The sequence below is a fragment of the Vombatus ursinus genome, unplaced genomic scaffold, assembly GCF_900497805.2.
Source record: "Vombatus ursinus unplaced genomic scaffold, bare-nosed wombat genome assembly UNPS02004437.1, whole genome shotgun sequence".
Lineage (NCBI taxonomy): Eukaryota > Metazoa > Chordata > Mammalia > Diprotodontia > Vombatidae > Vombatus > Vombatus ursinus.
The window spans coordinates 645,148-663,306 of record NW_020944215.1 but is presented as its reverse complement, the minus strand read 5'-3'; the positions used below and the strand labels follow the sequence as shown (position 1 = coordinate 663,306).

General features: G+C 44.7%; 1 protein-coding gene across 1 annotated transcript in view; it reads left to right on the top strand.

Annotated features, from left to right (window-relative positions):
- Nucleotides 1–18,159, top strand: part of XPNPEP2 (X-prolyl aminopeptidase 2) — a 46,719-nt gene that overhangs the window by 10,944 nt on the left and 17,616 nt on the right. The window contains exons 7-13 of the mRNA XM_027836173.1: nucleotides 5,830–5,976; nucleotides 9,696–9,797; nucleotides 12,340–12,421; nucleotides 14,039–14,234; nucleotides 15,060–15,149; nucleotides 15,608–15,717; nucleotides 17,090–17,167. Of these exons, the coding sequence (XP_027691974.1) occupies nucleotides 5,830–5,976; nucleotides 9,696–9,797; nucleotides 12,340–12,421; nucleotides 14,039–14,234; nucleotides 15,060–15,149; nucleotides 15,608–15,717; nucleotides 17,090–17,167 (805 nt within the window). The remainder of the gene's footprint in view (nucleotides 1–5,829; nucleotides 5,977–9,695; nucleotides 9,798–12,339; nucleotides 12,422–14,038; nucleotides 14,235–15,059; nucleotides 15,150–15,607; nucleotides 15,718–17,089; nucleotides 17,168–18,159) is intronic.

The following is an 18,159-nucleotide window of genomic DNA, read 5'->3' as shown; positions in this document are numbered from 1 at the left end:
GAAATAAAATCAACCAGCTTATCATTTCTTTCAGCACAATACTATTCCATCACAATCATAGACCATGGCTTGTTTAGCCATTTTCCAATTGTTGGACATCCCTTCAATTTCCAGTTCTTTCGAGAGAAATGATTATTTCTCTCTTGTATTAATAATTAATTATTGAATCAGAACCAAGGTTTTTCCCCTTCTCTACTTCCTCATCCAGAAATCAACCAGTGTGAGAAATTTTTCTCAAAGATTTACCCAGGCTAAGATCTAACCAGACAGTAAAAGAAATTCTAAGTTTGGGCTAATGGGAGAATTCCTGCTCATTATGTCCACTCAGACAGGCCTGGGAAAGTATTGATTCTCCCTTCTGTCAGACAGGTGGTATGGAAATTGATAAGTCTCTTTGACCAAGACTTGGGTGATTCAAGTCACGCATCCTCATGACCCTCATAGTAATAGAGCCCACCTCTCATTATAATATTCATTCTCTCATTGTTAACCAATCAGACTTGATTGACACCCTCAGGAACACCTGCTCCTCCAAAGGCATATAAACTGTGAGCCCACCACAAAGAGGGGTCTTTGGCATTTGAGAGTGTCACTGATTTCTTTTTATTAATAAACATGCTAGCCTTATCAATAAAATGGTTAAATTACCCAGAAACTATGTCTCTCAAACTTTTTCAATGTCACACTTTGCCACCACAGAGAGAGGTGCTATAAATATTGTAGAACATATAGGTTCTATTCCCTTTTCCCCAATCACCTTGGAAAACAGACCTAAAAATCGTATTGCTGGGTCAAAGGGTATACACAGTTTTATGACTCTTTGGGAATAAATTCCAGCTTGCTCTCCAAAATGGTTGGATCAATTTACAGTTTCGCCAACTGTGTATTAGTGTCCCAATTTGTCCACATCCCCTCTAACATTTGTCATTTTCCCCTTCTATCATTTTAGCCAATCTGATAAGTGTGAGATATCTCAAAGTTGTTTTAATTTGCATTTCTCTAATTAATAATGATTTAGATAATTTTTTATATGACAATATATAACTTTAATTTCTTTCCCCAAAAACTGCCTGTTCATATCCTTTGACCACTTACGACTCATATTCTTATAAATTTGAAAAAGTTCTCTATATATTTGAGATATGAGACCTTCACCTGAGAAACTGTCTTTAATTTTTTTTCACAATTTTCTGCTTTCCTTCTAATCTTAGCTATACTGGTTTTATTTGTACAAGCCCTTTTTAATTTAATGTAATTAAAATTATCCACTTTACCTCTCATAATTCTCTCTATCTCATTTATTTATAAATTCTTCTCCTACCCATAAGTCTGGTATGTTGCTTGTTCTTCCAATTTACTTAGGATATCTCCCTTCATATCTAGGTCATATATCCATTTTGACCTTATCTTGGTAAATGGAATAAGATACTGGTCTATGCCCAATTTCTACCACAGTGTTTTCCAGTTTTCCCAACAATTTTTACCAAATAGTGAATTCTTATCCCAAAAGCTTTACATTTGTCAAACACACAGTTACTATAATAATTTACTACTGTGTGTTGTGTGTCTATTCTGTTCCATTGATCTACCTTTCCATTTCTTAGCCAGTACCAGATAATTTTGATAATTATGGCCTTATGGTTTAAGATCTGGTACTACTAAGCCTCCTTCCTTTACATTGTTTTATTAATTCCTTTGATATTCGTGAACTTTTGTTCTTCCAAATGAATTTTGTTATTATTTTTTTCTAGCCCAATAAAATAATTTTTTGGTAATTGAGATGACAGTGAATAAGTAGATTAGTTTATGTAGAATTGTCATTTTTATTATGTTGACTCTGTCACTCCATAAGCAATTATTGTTTCTACAATTATTTAAATCTGACTTTATTTGTATAAAAAGTGTTTTATAATTATGTTCATATAGTTACTGGCTTTGTCTTGGCTGGTACACTCTCAGGTATTTTACTCTGTCTGTGGTTATTTAAATGGGGTATCTCTTACTATCTCTTTTTGCAGGGTTATATTGGTGATATATAGAAATGCTACTGATTTATATGGGTTTATTTTATACCCTGATACTTTGCTAAAATTACTGTTTCAACTAGCTTTTTAGTTGAATCTCTAGGATTTTCCAAGTATACCATAATATTGTCTGCAAAAAGAGAAAGTTTTATTGCCTCATTGCCCATTCTGATTGCTTCAATTTCTTTTTCTCCTCTTATTGCTATTGCTAGTACTTCTAATACAATATTGAATAATATCATTGGTAATGGGCATCCTTGTTTCACTCCTGTTCTTACTGGGAAGGTTTCTAACTTATCCCCATTATAAATAATGCTTGCTGATGGTTTTAGGTAGATGCTTCTTATCATTTTAAGGAAAAATCCATTTATACCTACGCTTTCAAGTGGTTTTTAAAAGGAATGAGTGTTGTATTTTGTCAAAAGCTTTTTCTACATCTATTGATATAATAATATGATTTTTGCTGATAATAAATTAGTTTTCCCATATAAGAAATAGTTTGACCTTATTAAATCCCTTATAATTGGTCTTTCATATACCTTCTTATGTTTCTCCTGATTCTTGTAAGCCAAATTTTCCACTCAGTTCAGTTCTTTTCCTCACAAATACCTGAAAGTTCTTTAATTCATTAAATATGATTTTTTTTTTCCATGCAAGATTACACTCAGTTTTGCTGGGCAATTATTCTCGGTTGCAAACCCAGCTCCTCTGCTCTTTGGAATATCATATTCCATGCCCTTCAGTCTTTTAATGTAGAAGCTGCTAAATCTTATGTTATCCTGACTGTAGCTCCACAGTATTTAAATTGTTTCTTACTAGTTGCTTGGAGTATTTTCTCCTTTACCTAGGAGCTTTGAAACTTAACTCTAACGTTCCTGTGAGTTTTCATCTCAGGATCTCGTTCAGGTAGTGATTGGTGGATTTTTTCAATTTCTATTTTACCTTCTAGTTCTAAAACTTCAGGGCAATTTTCTCTAATAATTTCTTGAAATAGAGTGTCTAGACGCTTTTTTTTTATCATAACTTTCAGGTAGTCCAGTAATTCTTATATTGTCTGTCCTCAATCTGTTTTCCAGGTCAGTTGTCTTTCTAATAAGATGTCTCACGTTCTTTTCTATTTTTTTCATTCTTTTGATTTTGTTTTATTATTTTTGATGTCTTATGAAGTCATTAGCTTCCCATTACCCAATTCTAATTTTTAAGGATTTCTTTTCTTTTGTAAGTTTTTGGATCTCTTTTTCTAATTGGTTGACTTTCTTTTCATAATTTTCTTGATTTTCTTGAATTATTCTTATTTTTTCCCTAATTTTTCCTCAACCTCTCTTATTTAACTTTTAAAGTCCTTTTTTAAACTCTTCCAAGAACTTTTTTTGGGCTTGTGACCATTTGACATTTTTCTTTGAAGTAGAAGTAGTTGTTTTGACTTCACTGTCTTCTCCTGAATTTGAACCCAGACCTTCTTTATCACCATAGTAGCCATGTATAGTCAGGTTCTTTCTCTTCTGCTTACTAATGTTTTTAGTTGCTTATTTATTAACTGTTAACTTCATGTTAGAGCCCAGCTGTGCTTCTGGGGTGTGGGGAATAATGTCTCAGGCTTCAGGTTTTTCATGCTGTTATTTTCTGAGCTCTACCCCTTGGAATGAGCTCGGGCACTTGACTCTGCCCTTGAGCCACTACCAGGGCCCCCAGCACTGGTGCCACCACAAAGGCTCTTACTCCTTGTGGTCCCTCTGACCCGGAACTGAAACCAGGGACTCTGCTCTTCTGGGAGTGACCAGAGCTGTCAGGGCCCCACTCTCAGTAAACGCACTCACGGCACACGCTCACTCCTCTTGGCCACTGCCACAGCCTAGCACCACTTCTGCTCAGCGGCCTGGGCCCCTTGTCCAGTGCCAGCGGAGGGCCCCCACAGTCTTCCCCTTGATCAGCCGCCCAACCCCCACGCTGTCCATGGGACACCCACACAGCTGCCCCCAGGACACCCACACAGCTGCCCCCAGGACTCATTGTTCGTTGATTCGGTATCTGCACTTCACTCAGGCCAAACCACCAACTGGGAGGTCTGGTCTTTCCTAACATCCTCCCAAGTTGAGGCGACGGCTTTATCCCCAACTTTTCATTATTTCTGTCGCACTGAAGTTCACTTTTAAAGCACTTTTAAATCGTTTGTTGGGGAATTTGGGAGACCTGGTAATTTTTTGACCCCTTTAGCAATCTGGGGCATGCTATGGAACCCTTCTCAGTAGGGGTTTTTAAGCATGTAGAATACATAGGATTACAAAGTTAACCAATTGTGGTAAAATACAGTTAGAATGAATATTTTTTTTCTTAAAGTCCACAGACCCCAGCTTAAGAGCCCCCAACTTCGAAAAAGCCTATGTGACCAGTGAAACAGCTGAATGGTAGCTGGCCTTTTACTTGGAAAATTGTTTAGAACCTCTTTTGCCATCTCTACCCCCCTACAACTTTTATGTATTTTATTGTCTTCAATCTATTGGAATGTAAGCTTCTTGAGGTTATCTTGCTTGTTTGCATTTTTATCCTCAGCACTTAGCACAGTACCTGGAACGTAGTAAGTGCTTAATAAATTGCTCCATTTAACCTTATCTATCTACTCTTATCTATCTGTCTATCTTGCCTAAGAAGGACTCAGCCTTGATGAGGGCTTCGGAATGATATTCAGCATTGGGTTCATGGGATTTGGAGCAGGGACCTTAGAGATCACATAGAACATTTTAACCAAGAGGCACCTGAGGCCCAGAGAAGTTAATGGGCTTGCCCAAAATCATAAAACTCATAAGTAGCAGAGGTGAGATTTGAACCCAGATCCTCTGACTTCAAATGAAGTATTCTTTCCACTGTATCCCTATTCTTCACCTATTGGTTTTTGTTTCTTCCCCTCCATACACATGACTTTCCCCTGTATCACCAAGGCAGGAAATCAGCAGATCATGGGGTCATAGATTTAGAGGTGGAAAAGAACCTTAGAAGTCAGCCAGTCCACTCTCCTTAGTTTTTGTTTGTTTGTTTGTTTGTTTGTTTTTGTTTTGTTTTGGTGAGGCAATTGGGGTTGAGTGATTTGCCCAGGGTCACACAGTTAGTAAGTATCATGTGTCTGAGGCCAGATTTGAACTCAGGTTCTCCTGACTCCAAGGCCAGAGCTCTATCTACTGCACCACCTAGCTGCCCCGACACTCTCCTTAGTTTTAACAAAGAAGGAAACAGAGATCCAGAGAAAAGTGACTTGTCCAAGGTCACAAAAGGGAGTAAGTTAGAAGATAGAATTTGGATCGTGGTCCTGACTCCAAATCTAGCATTCTTTCTATTATGTCCATCTCCTGGTCCCTCTTCTGCCATCCACCATGGGTAGTCTCTGTCTCTGCCATTAACCCCTTGTTTCCCATGGGGATTTACAAGATAGATAAATTGGGGGTGAAGGGGAGAAGGTAGAATGTCATTCTTCCAGGAACCTCTGGGTCTGAGTCCTGGTACTGTCTTTGGCCTTTCACATTGAATCAGTCCCATTCTCTCTATAAGCCTCAGTTTCCTCATCTGTAAAGTGGGTATACTGTAATAATGCCCAATGGACTGATTCTTGGGGTTGCTAGAGGATCCCATTGGATAATGGATGTCAACATGTTTTCTAACCTATAAGGCTAACATAAAGGGTACAATTCTATTATTCTTCACTAGCTTTGTTCTTTTCCCTGAGACTAGTCCTAGGCATAAAGAAGCCTGGGCAAGGAAAGGAGTAGAAGGAAGGGCACCAGGTAGGACATAACTTCCTCCTTTCTCTCCTCAGGCACATGGAAGAGTCTCGATCTTCACCTTCAAGGTTCCAACAGAAGCCTGGTAGCCATTACAGACAACCTTGTGGACCACGTTTGGGGGACAGAGAGGCCTTCCCTTCCCAGTCAACCAATTTACTACCTCCAGGAGAACTTCACAGGTATCTTAGTCCCTAGTATAATACAGATTATATTTGCTTGGTCCTTTAGTTGGGAGTTTACCAATAAAAGGGATTAAATCATAGTGAGAATAGGGGAGGAAATATCACAGAGAGAGTGGAAGCTACATAAGCACTTAAATGCTTATTGAATTGAGGTTAATCCTTGTGTCAGAGGTTCCCTCTCTCTCAGCCATAAAGGGCATAGGTCATCTTGAGGATTTCTCATTTCTCTCTGGCTTATCTGACCCTACCCAGGTGAACCCTGGGAGTGATATGTTCTGACTCATTTTGCCCTTACCTCAGTGGTACCCTAAAGGTGAGTGAGGTGGCATTTCCCCCCAAGAGTTCCCTTACAAGCACTCAGGCTAACAAGACACCGAACATAAAACTTTTTAGTTGCGTAATAAAGAACATAGAATTGACTAATACCTGAGTCCAGAGAGAGTCAGGAGAGTAACTTCTCTGTTTCTAGTGGTTCTTCCCTTTTCAGGGTCCTACACAGTCCCTATGACTCACAGAACTTCTCTGAACAGGGCACCAGTGTAGGGAGAGGTTGAGGCTGACTTCTATGCCAGCGCTAGCATCCCCTGTTATGAGACTTCCTCCAGTCCTACGTCCATGTGGCTTAAGCTCTTTGTTATTTGTCTTTCTATCTCTCTCCCCTCAGTTTGGCTTTACTGCTTCAGTCCTGGCTATGCCAGCCTCTCTCCTATTAGTGCTCCATTTCTGTGCAGCCAGTTGTCCTCTCCTGATATCTCTCTTCTACCTCTCTAACCTCCGCGGCCTCATGCAGCGTAGGCCAAAACAGAAGGCCATGTGAACCCAGGAGCCCCTGTGGGGAGATGGGAAGGGACAGAGCCAGATCCTTTCAGCTTGGTGGGAACGTGCCCACTACAGTGAGGGCAACCCTGCTACCAAAGTCATCCTTGTTAAGAGAGAAAACCTGTAGCATAGTTGTCTCACATCATACACAAAGATATAAAGAGCAGTGCTCCTATTTGCCCACCATGAGCACTTATTCTGAGTTATTTTCCTAGCCACAGAGACAGGCTTGCACTGAATCACCCAAATTCCCCAACCTTTCCTGGGTGACTGGTAGAGTCTCAGCCTGGGCTTAGGGTGAACAGGATCAGGGCTCCATCTAGGGCCCAGCTTGTGGCTGGGAAACAGCCCCATGGGAGTAATTTTAACATGTTGTGCCCTTTAACTCCCCTGAGTGATGACATTAAGCAGGAACGAGGCCAGGCTCCCAGTTATAAATGACTGTATCCCAGCCTGCACTGGGGCTCTAACTGACTCACCCAGGGAGTGCCATCCCAGCAGACTCCTTGGATAATCCTGGGCCTGCTTGAATGTGAGGAATATCACAAGTCTCCTGAGTGGGTGAGAGTCAAAGAAGGGGGTGGGGGACAGATTTCAAAATACCAGGTGTGAGGTAACAAGTTCACACTTTCCAGCTTTTGATCTGTTATAAATTGGATTCTGCCACTTGAAAAATTCTTCTTTCTGTATCTTAAAATAGTTTGCTACAGAAAACCTGCCAGGCAGGAGCTGATAAAGTAGAAGATAACCCCAATCTCTGCGGAATCTGAAGTTAGCAAGGAGGTGCTTCCTTCATCTCTCTCCTAGAGGGGAACCAATATCAAATGGCATGCAGGCTTGCATGCCCACTGCAAAGAGGAGAAGGATACAAAGCTGGGTGCCTCTGGGCTGGCGGGAGGAAGAACTCTAGGGAGAAGGAAGCCCAGGGTAGAGAAGCCAGCGTTGGGGCTCTGTGATGGAGCTAACTCAGACATGAACTAAAGTCAGGAGGAGGGCAATCATTTTCAGGGTTAAAAGAAAGGGAAGTTGCATATAAGGAAGGTGACCACCTGAGATAGCTAGCTAGATCCATAGCTAGACAGACAGACAGACAGACAGAATAGAAAGCTAGATAGAATAGATAAATTAATAGAATAGACAGAATAGAAAGCTAGATAGAATAGATAGATAGAATAGATAGATAAATAGAATAGATAGAAAGACAGAATAGAAAGCTAGCTAGAGAGATAGAATAGATAGATAACTAGAATAGATAGACAGATAGATAGAAAGAATAGATAGACAGACAAACAGATGAAGTGAGTATTTATTAAAAGCTTATAACATGCCAGGTACTATACTAAGCCATTCATTTGGTTACATTCATTTTCTCTAAACGTTTCTCTGTTTTCCCTTTAAGTTTGGGTCTCACTGAATGGGCATCTTTTGAATACTTTTAATATAGAATACATATCACATAGGTGTATGTCTCTTGGAGAATTATCTGGGACACTGAGAGGGTGAGTGACTTGCCCCAGGTCACACAGCCAGGATGGGTTAGAGGCAGGATTTTAACCCAGGTCCTCCTTCCTCCAGGCCAGCTCTCTATCCCCTGCAAGGTGCTAACCTGCCTTGGTACAGAGTTCTCTCACAAGGGAGCTCCCTGCATGCTGAGCTCACAGGTGCAGACCAAATATAGACACACAGGAATATGTGAATAGGACTGTCATTTATTTCATCAGCGTGGAGAATTCCTTCCACCAACACAAACTGCAAGTATATGTGTATAAAGAAATCTACCATAGCACCATAGAAGGTAAAGACAGGCTGCCATTGGAGTCAGGGAGGCCTGGGTTTGAGTCCTACCTCTGACCTATCCTGGCTGTGTGATCCTGGGTAAGTCCCTTTACCTCTCAGGGCCCTGGGAAACTCTGATCTGCATCAGTAGAGGGAGTTTCCACACCAGGAATTACCCACACTGTTTAAAATCACAAGTCCAGACCAAGAATGCAAATTATATTGGATGAGTGTGTGTGTTTATACATGCATATAGAAATCCCCCCTTCATCTCTAGCTCCTAGAGGCCAGGAACTTTTATGCTTGAGACTATGACTGCGACTCTCCACTACCACCTAGTGACAGCATGCATGTATAGCAGGGACAGTTACTAAAGGGGGGAAAATTTGGCCTCCAAAGCGTTGACAACAGAAAACTGCCACAGGCGACCCTATGAATATGGAACTTTACAAAGTTGTTATTGGGTCATTCATTCATTCATTCAATAAACATTAAGTTGGTTTTTTAAGTCTTGTACTTGCTGCTTGGGGACATACTAAGTGTCTCTAAAAGATGGCCCAGGGGTGGGGTGGGGGATGAAGAGAAGGACGGAATGGGGGGAGGGCCAGAAGGCTTCAAAAAGAAGATGGCTTTGGAGTTGGGCTTTAACAGATGGGTAGGAATTCGCCAGGAATAGGGAATAGCATCACCAAAGTCAGGAAATCACAAGACATATTTGAAGGGCAGAGAAGTAATCCAGTTTGACTGGTATGTAGATCGCATAGAAGGAATTAAAATCTGGAAAGGTAGATTGATGCCAGATTTGGGAAGATCTTGGAGGCGGGGCAAAGAAATTTGAACTTTGCTCAGAAGACAATAGTGAGTCACCGAGGATTATTGAGTAGAGGAGTGACATCACCAGCTCTATGCTTATACTTCAGCATTTCAGTGAATCAGTAATCTCTTCAATGGGGTACTCCCTCCAATGGTATAGATCACTGCTCATCCATGCCTAAATCCTATGTGATTCTTGTCCATGAATCTTCCATAGAGAATCTACCTAGTGTACTGGAGGCTTAATCAGGTGAGCTGGGTGCAGGTCAGTGGGCCCTTATGCATTCTTTGGCCCTCTCTGATTCCAGGGAGCACATGGCAGGATAAAGTCACAGGAATCCGAAACCAGATGCAAACGCATTCTAAAGCCCCCACAGCCGTCCTTCTATCTGCGCTGGATGAGACAGCTTGTAAGTATAGTTGCTAACACTTGGGGGAGAGGCGTTGCACCTAGGGCAAGTGGCTTGAAAAGCACCCTTTGAGGAGGAAGGGGCAAAGGAAACCATATTGTAGCAGGCAGAGACAAAGACATAGTCAAGAGGTTACTACTGGGGCAGCTGCTTTTAGGGTGGCATGTGGTGGGGCGGAGGTGAGGGAGGAAGTTCTAGGAAAGGAGAAACTCACCCCAGCACACCAAAAGACTACAAGTGAAGTCAGTGCCCTTTAAATACCATGCACTGGAGCAAAGGCTCAGTTGCCCTGTCCTAGTTATAACTCTACCCCATTCCCCTCTCCAAAATCCATTTGATGCTTAGGCCACTCAGACTTCTCCCTAAAATATCCTTCCCTCCTACTCACACAGACCTACAGCTTTTCTCCAAATGCCAAAGGCTTCCAGCTATGTCATCATGGATGGAATGAATAGGAAGGGGAAGGGTACTATGGCACCATGAAGCCATTCTCTCAGGAAGTCCCCCAGCACAGAGGACCTAAAAAAGCCTGAAAGGAAGGAAACCAGGAGGACTTCCTAGGCCATGGCTATGACCACCCCCCAAATCTGTAGCCGAACACTTTTCCTGTCTTAGTCACAGGATGATTGGAGACAGAAGTCGCTGCACTGGCTATGAGGATCAGACCCTGGCAGTTTGTAAAATTGATTTTGCCTATAAAACTAGCTAGCTTCCTTTAAAGCACCTTGGCCACCCCACCTCTGGCACCCCTCTATTACTCTCTGCCAGTCGAGTCCCTTCTCTGACTCCCTGTCTAGGGAGTCTACACTAACACACAGTTGAGCCCCACTCTGTAACACCAAGTTGACCCCTCCCCTGCCAGCATGACACCCAGCCACCCAGTGCTGGCCCTTAGCATAGTCTAGTCAAAGGGTCATAGATTTTGAGATGGAAGAGAACATTACAGAGGATGAAACTGAGACCCACAGTGAGTGGATCCTAGGTCTAGAACTAGGAGAGACCTCGACCTCTTAGGTCTCCCTTCATTTTACAGATGAGGAAACTGAGTCCCAAGAAGGTTCAATGACTTGCTCAAGATCAGAGGAGGAGACTGAGGCTCATAAAGGATCCTAGATCTAGAAGTGGAAGGGCCCTCAGAGGTCATTAAGTCCAACAACATTACCTTGCAGAGGAGGAAACTGAGGCACAGAGAGGTTATCCACTCTATGACATCTAGTCTATGCCAACTCTCTACATCTAGGCCAACATATCTGTGACACGCAATCTAAGTGCTCTCTCCATGACCCAATCTTTATAAGGTGAAGACTTGCCCCCACTTTATGATGCCCAATCTAGCCCTTCTACATCCCCTGGTCCCATTCTATCGCACCTAGTCTAGGGATCCTGGAAGATCCCGTCTGGTCCTCTCTGACATCCAACCTCGCTTCTCTGTATCCTCCAAAGTCTAGGCACCCATCCCAGGCCCCCTCTAAAATTTTCTGTCCTCTACAGCACCCAGTCTAGCACCTTCCCATAGTACCTAGTCTAGGCTCCTCTAGAATATTCAATCCAACTTGTTCTATGTCACCCAGTCTAGACTTTCTTTTTTATGTTATAATGAGACAAGATATGCAAAGCACTTTGCAAATCTTGTTGTTTTTTGGTCATTCAGTCATGTCTGACTCTTTATGACCCCATGGACCATATTGTCCACGGGGTTTCCTTTGGCAAGTATACTAGAATGGTTTGCCATTTCTTTCTCCGGTGGATTAAGGAAAACAGAGGCGAAGTGACTTGCCCAGGGTCACACAGCTAGTGAGTGTCTGAGGCCAGATTTGAACACAGGTCTTCCTGACTCCATTCACTGAGCCACCTTGAAGTGCTATAAAATGCTAACTATCAAATTACATTCATAATAATAATAATAATTGTTGTTGTTGTTGTTCAGTCGTTTTTCAGTCATGTTCGACTCTCCGTGACCCCATTTGGGGTTTTCTTGGCAGAGATACTGGCGTGGTTTGCCATTTCCTTCTCCAGCTCATTTTGCAGATGAGGAAACTGAGACAAACAGGGTTCAGTGACTTGCCCAGGGTCACACAGCTAGTAGATATCTGAGGCCAGATTTGAACTCAGGAAGATAAGTCTTCCTGACTCTAAGCCCTATGCTCTATCTGCTGCAGCGCCACCTAGCTATCTAATGATAATAATAATAATAATAATAATAATAATAATAATAATAATACTTTATCTTATTGATAAAGAGAAATAATACAGGCATTTAGGTAAGGGGGGAATGGACAAATTAGAGATAAATCTTTTTTTTTTTTTGGTTAGGCAATGGGGTTAAGTGACTTGCCCAGGGTCACACAGCTAGTAAGTGTTACGTGTCTGAGGCCAGATTTGAACTCAGGTCCTCCTGAATCCAGGGCCGGTGCTCTATCCACTGCGCCACCTAGCTGCCCTGACATAAATCTTTAGGGAGCAAAGCCAACAGTGAGGTTGAGGACTGACCATTGCTAGCACCTTTACCCTGTAACAAGGCCACTCTTGATTTTTCCCCCAGGGCTCTTCAATCTTCGAAGCAATGATATTCCTTACAATCCCTTCTTCTATTCCTACACCCTACTGACCAACTCCTCCATCAGGTACCATTTTCCCCCTGCTCCTTGTCAACGTCTGCCCTGAACTGGCCTGCCGAAATGATGGCTACTGACTCTGTACTTGCTTTGACTTTTAGCATTGGCGTGCCTTGGGATTAGATGTCTCTTGTGTAACCCTGAACCGGCTCTACTATCTCATTGGCCCACCCTGTCTCCGTGTTTCTCTGTCACTTATAGCTCATAATGTTCTGTTTTTTTCATTTGCCCAAGGCTGTGCTCACAAGAGCTCCTCTAGTCTTCCCAAGCAATTCCTAATGTAGAACTGGAAGGGCCCTTAGAGGCCTTCTGGGCCAATACCCTTTTTTATAAATAAGAAAACTGAGGCCTAAAGAAGGGAAATGATTCACCAAAGGTCACGTGGGTGTTGAGTGTCCAAGGCAGCATTCAAACTCCGGTCTTCGAACTGGACTCCAGAGCCAATGCTCTTTGTGCTATACAGGCTGCCTCTACTCAATGGAGCCATAGGCTCACAGATCTGGAGATGGAAGGGACCTCAGGGGCCACCTAACCCAACCTCTGCATTGTACAGAAAAGGAAACTGAGACTCAGGCAAGTTAAGTGACCTGCCTAAGGCCCTCCATTTAAGCATCTGAAGCAGGATTTAAACCAAGTTCCTCTGACTCCACAGTCAGTGGGCATTCCCTTGTACCACACCCCCACCCTGATAAGGCAGAAAAGAGCTCTAGAGTCAAAGGTCAGGGTCTTGGATCTATCATTGACTCCCTATATGACCTTGGGCCCTCCCTGGGCCTCAATTTCCTCTTCTACAAAATGAGAGGGTTGGACCAGATGGTCTCTGAAGTCCCTACCAGCTCTGGGTCAAGGATCCCAATTCCTTGCTCCCTTTTCTCTGTGGCCTCGTGTTTGCCATTATCTGGCCCCACTCCATGCCTGACAGTGGGGGGCTGATGGTGGTGGTGGGGAGATTTAAGTTGGATGTCGGAAAAGCTGTACTAACAATGAGTGCTATTCCAAAGTGGAATGGGCTCCCTCTGGAAGCAGTGGGTTGTCCCTTTCCTTGACAGGTATGTTATGGGAATTCCCATTCAGGTATGGTTTCGACTAAATGTCCTCCCAGGTCCCTTCTAACTCTGAGACTTTGTAATTCTAACATTCTGGTAGATTTCTGAGAGAACCAAAGGCTCAGTCACCAGACTTGTCTTCCTGCCCATACCTCCTCAGGAAGCCTATCTTGGAAACCTAGTGCCACCCACCAGAGAATTCCATTCTCAAGGGATGAGAATCTGGGTGAGGCTCAGATGACACCGGTCAGACAGGCAGGGTTAGGCCTCCCATTGCCAGAAACTGCCACTTAGCCCAATCTCACAGGAAATGTTTTCTAGGCTCAGCTCAGGCAAAGCAACTCTTTTTTTTTTTGTTTGTTTTTGTTTTAGTTTTTAGGCAATTGGGGTTAAGTGACTTGCCCAGGGTCACACAGCTAGTAAGTGTTATATGTCTGAGACCAGATTTGAACTCAGGTCCTCCTGACTCTGGGCTGGTGCTCTATCCACTGCACCACTTAGCTGCCCCAAAAGCAACTCTACATCCTGGTCCTCAGTACCCCAACTGGGGCCTTCCTGATTTTTCCTCCATCATTGGCAGGCTATTTGTGAATGCAAGCCGGCTGAGCAGTGATGTCCTACAGTACTTGAGCTCAAACTGCACAGGCCCAATGTGTGTACAAATTGAAGATTATGACCAAATCCGAGAAAGCGTCCAGGAGTATGCTACGGAAGATGTACGAGTTTGGCTTGGAACTGAATATACCACCTATGGGCTCTATGGGGTCATACCCCAGGTGAGGATGCCAAAGGAGTTCCAAATGCTTTCATTACATGACAAATCCCAGGATTCCAGTCCTCCAACTCACCTTGCCTCTGTCTCTAGTGCTGAAGCCATCACACCTTGACCAGGTCCCCTGATTAGGAAAGCTACTGGAAAAATCACTGGGCTTGGAATTAGAGAAAATTGGGTTTAGTTCCTGTCTTTGACACTTTCTACTGTGTAACATCAGATAAGCACCTTCATAAGGTCATTCTACAGATCTTATTTTACAGATGACTAATTGAGGCAGAGGTTAAGTGACTTGCCCAGGGTCCCACAGCTGGAAAGTACCTGAGACAGGATTCAAACTCAGGTCTTTCTGATTCCAGGCTCAGTGCTCTATCTACTGTACCACCTAGCTACCTTGATTCTATTACTTGCCAGTGAAGGGAGGGCAAGAAAGGGGAAGGTAAAATCCTTACTCCCGGGGAGTTCACAGAGTTAGAGAGAAAATACACGCATACATGAAAAGGTTTGAGAATATTGTACCGAGGTGAATGGGTACCAAGTAGGCTGAGTTCCAAAGTTTAGAGGAAAGAGGTGATCCCCATTTGTGGGGTCGATCAGGGAATGTTTCTTGGAGCTGGTGGTTTTGATCTGGGTTTGGAAGGAGGGTGACCTGGGTAGGCATTGAACCAAAGGGAAGATGTGGAGGGTGAGGGGAGTACCTAGATGGCCCTCTCCCTGGCCACACTAGGGCACTTCCAACCTGCCTTTGGTTGGGCCAGGCGTCTCTGGCCTGGAGGCGCCACCGAGGACCATCAGTTCCTTTCTTCACTGCTTTCTGTTCCCTGGACAGGAGAAACTTGTAGAAGAGTCCTACTCTCCAGTGATGGTGGCCAAATCAGTGAAGAACAGAAAGGAGCAGGATTTGCTCAGGGCCGCACATGTAAGTCATTAGCACCAACGGGGGAGTGTGTGGTCTGCTCTGACCCGAGGCCGTGGTCTGACACCTCAGAGAAATCCACAAGAACAGCCACGAAGGAAAAGTCTTTGTTAGAAGGGATGCCTCTCTGGGAAGTGGGAGGGATACAGGAAGAAACTCAGGTGATGTAACAAACAAAAGATCAATATGAATTTGGTTCTTGACAAGAAAAGAAACACAAAACCTCCTAGCCTTGCGTGACCCTGACCCCCAGCCGGACCCTGAGCCTGACAGCCCCTCTGGGCTTCCCCATTGAAACTGGAGGGATGGCTTGCATTGGGATGGTTTGGAACTCGGATTTTCAGGGTACAGCTCCTGTGTTTCCCAACCCCTTCCTCCCTCAGGGGGCCCATGGCAGGGCCACATTGTCTGTCCCACCCTGGGTCCCAGCCCTGAGGCCTGTTAACCTCTTTCCCCTCCAGGTGCGGGATGCTGTGGCTGTGATCAGGTACCTGGTGTGGTTGGAGAAGAATGTACCTCAGGGCACCGTGGATGAATTCTCAGGGGCAGAACAGGTGAACAAGTTCCGGGGGTAAGTTCGTGCCTCTTCTTCCCGCCCCCCCCCAACCCCCATCCCCTTACACTTGATCCGGTCTGGTCAGGACCTGGCCCCACCCTTGGCCCCTTTGGTGTCCCCAGGGTTCCCAGTGCCACAGTGACACCTGGTGGCTGCTTTGGGAATGGGGGTAAAGTGAGCATTAGGGCCCAGGCCAGAATCCCTCTGGATCACCAAGTTGGGTTTAACACCACTCCCAACCCCCATCTCGGGACACAGTGGAGCTAGGCAGTGAGCCCCCTGTGGCGGAGATACACTTGCCTTGTTCCTTCCAGAGCCCACCTAAGGCTAGAGACCACAAGTATTCATTCTAAAGTGGCAGCTCTATGCAGAGCCCAGGGCTGGTGAGGGGGTCTACAAGGTGTAGATCAAACTTGGTGTCTGCCCTCCAGGCTCCTAGCCTAGGAAAGGATACAACATCCTCTGGGTTGGAATTGGGGTAGGAGACATTATAAATGAGCGGGGGTACAGAGGTGGGAAGGCTCACAGTGTGTTGGGAGAGAGCAGAGTAATCCAGTTTGACTAAAGGAAACAGTGCAAGATAAGGTTGTGCAAAGGTTGGGTGTTGTCAGACCATGAAAAGCCTTGAATGCCAACAATTGAATTAAAAATTGAATCAGTAGATAATAGACAGCCCCTGAGGACTTTTGAGTAGAGTGGCATGATCAGACGTTTGTAAAAGACAAGCCGTACTGGCCGCCATATGGAGGGACGGTTGGAATGCAGAGACAGTGGAGGCAGGAAGACCTCTTGGGAGGGGGTTTTGATCATCCACTTGGGTGGTGGCAGTAGGGATAGTGATGAAAGGATTGTTCAGGAGGGTGAAGAGAAAATGGAATGGAGGAGGGGCTATATATAGCAGGGATTGTTGAATCACAGTACATCTAAGCTGGAAAGGTCCAGTGTCAGACAGTCACAGGGTCCACAGAGAGAAAAAAGCTTCCCGAGGGCAGGGATTGTTTTGTTTTTGTCTCTGGCGTCCCCAGGGCCTAGCACAAGGCCAGGCACAGAGTAGGCATTTACTAAATGCTTGGGGATTGATTATTGATTTTCTAAGCAGGGAAACCAAGTCTCAAGAGTGGTTAAATGATTTGCCCAAGGTCACATTAGTTGGGCCAGCAGCAGAGCTGGGATTTGGACCCTGGGGTTTCTGATTTCAAATCCATGGCTTTTTTCCCCATCAGGGCTAAGTCTGGTCAAGAGTCTTGAGAATCCAATCCTGCCCTAGATAGCAGCTCATTTGAGCCCTCATTCTGGCCCCTCAGACTTCCTGATCCTGGCCCCTACACCCCCACCCCCCACCTCTTCCAGTCAAGCCCCAGACCCACTCTCTTCTTATTCAATCCAGAGAAGAAGAATTCTCAGCAGGGCCCAGTTTTGAAACCATCTCAGCCAGCGGCCTGAATGCTGCCTTGGCTCACTACAGGTATGAGTGTGGAATGACCTAAGAGGCCACCAGCCTTGAGGCTGAGTTGTCCATTAGAACTCAGGGGCCCTGCGCACTGTGGGCTGGGCAGACACTTAGGAATCTCTCCGTGGGGGGGAGCCATGAGGTGGCAGTTTGGGCTGGAGCTGTGCGATAGCCGCAGCGCTGAGAGGTTGGGGGAGGGGGAGATGGCTCCCGAGTGAGGCTGAATCTTTTCTTTCCTGTTGTTTCTTTCTGTTGGGTAACCTGTGGGAGAGCTGATGTGGAAAGAGTCCACCAAAGTTTCCCGTTAGTCCAGCCTGAGCTGAACAAGAGTACATCCAAGGGGGTAGGCAAGCCAGATGTTTGGCACCTTTCTAGACCAAACATCTGTACGCTTGGCGGAATTCTTGGGCCAGGCTGACCAGATGGCTCACAACATCACATAAACACAGCCAGGGAATCCCAGCAACCAAGAATGTGAAAGCTGGAAGGGACCTCACGCCTGACCTAGCGTGGCTCTTCCATTTTATAGATGGACTCACTGTGACTCAAAGTAGGTCAGTGCCTTGCCCAAGGTCACGTAGCCAGTAATCTGGAAGCAGAGAACCTAGCTCTGCTGCTTACTACCCGGCGTGACCTTTGACGACCCCACCCCCCCTCAGTTTCCTGTAAAATGAGAGGTCAACGACATGATCTTTAAGGTGCCTCCTGACCCCAACATTTTCTGTTCTCTGATCTCTGTTCTAAGCTCCAAGCTTAGAACAAGTTCCCTTCAAGCTCTGGCATTCTATGTTCTGCGTTCTGGGAATCCTCTCCCTTCTGAGATTCTCTGTTCTAAAGTCCTTCCCGGCTTTGATTCGGTTCTAAGGGCCCTCCCAGTTGTGAATTTCTGTTCTACGGTCCCCATCAAATTTAAATCCTCTGACCTCACGCTAAGTAGTTGAACCAGCCCTGACTCCCAATTCATTGCTCCCATCACTGCTCATCTGTACTCCACTGTACCCATGACC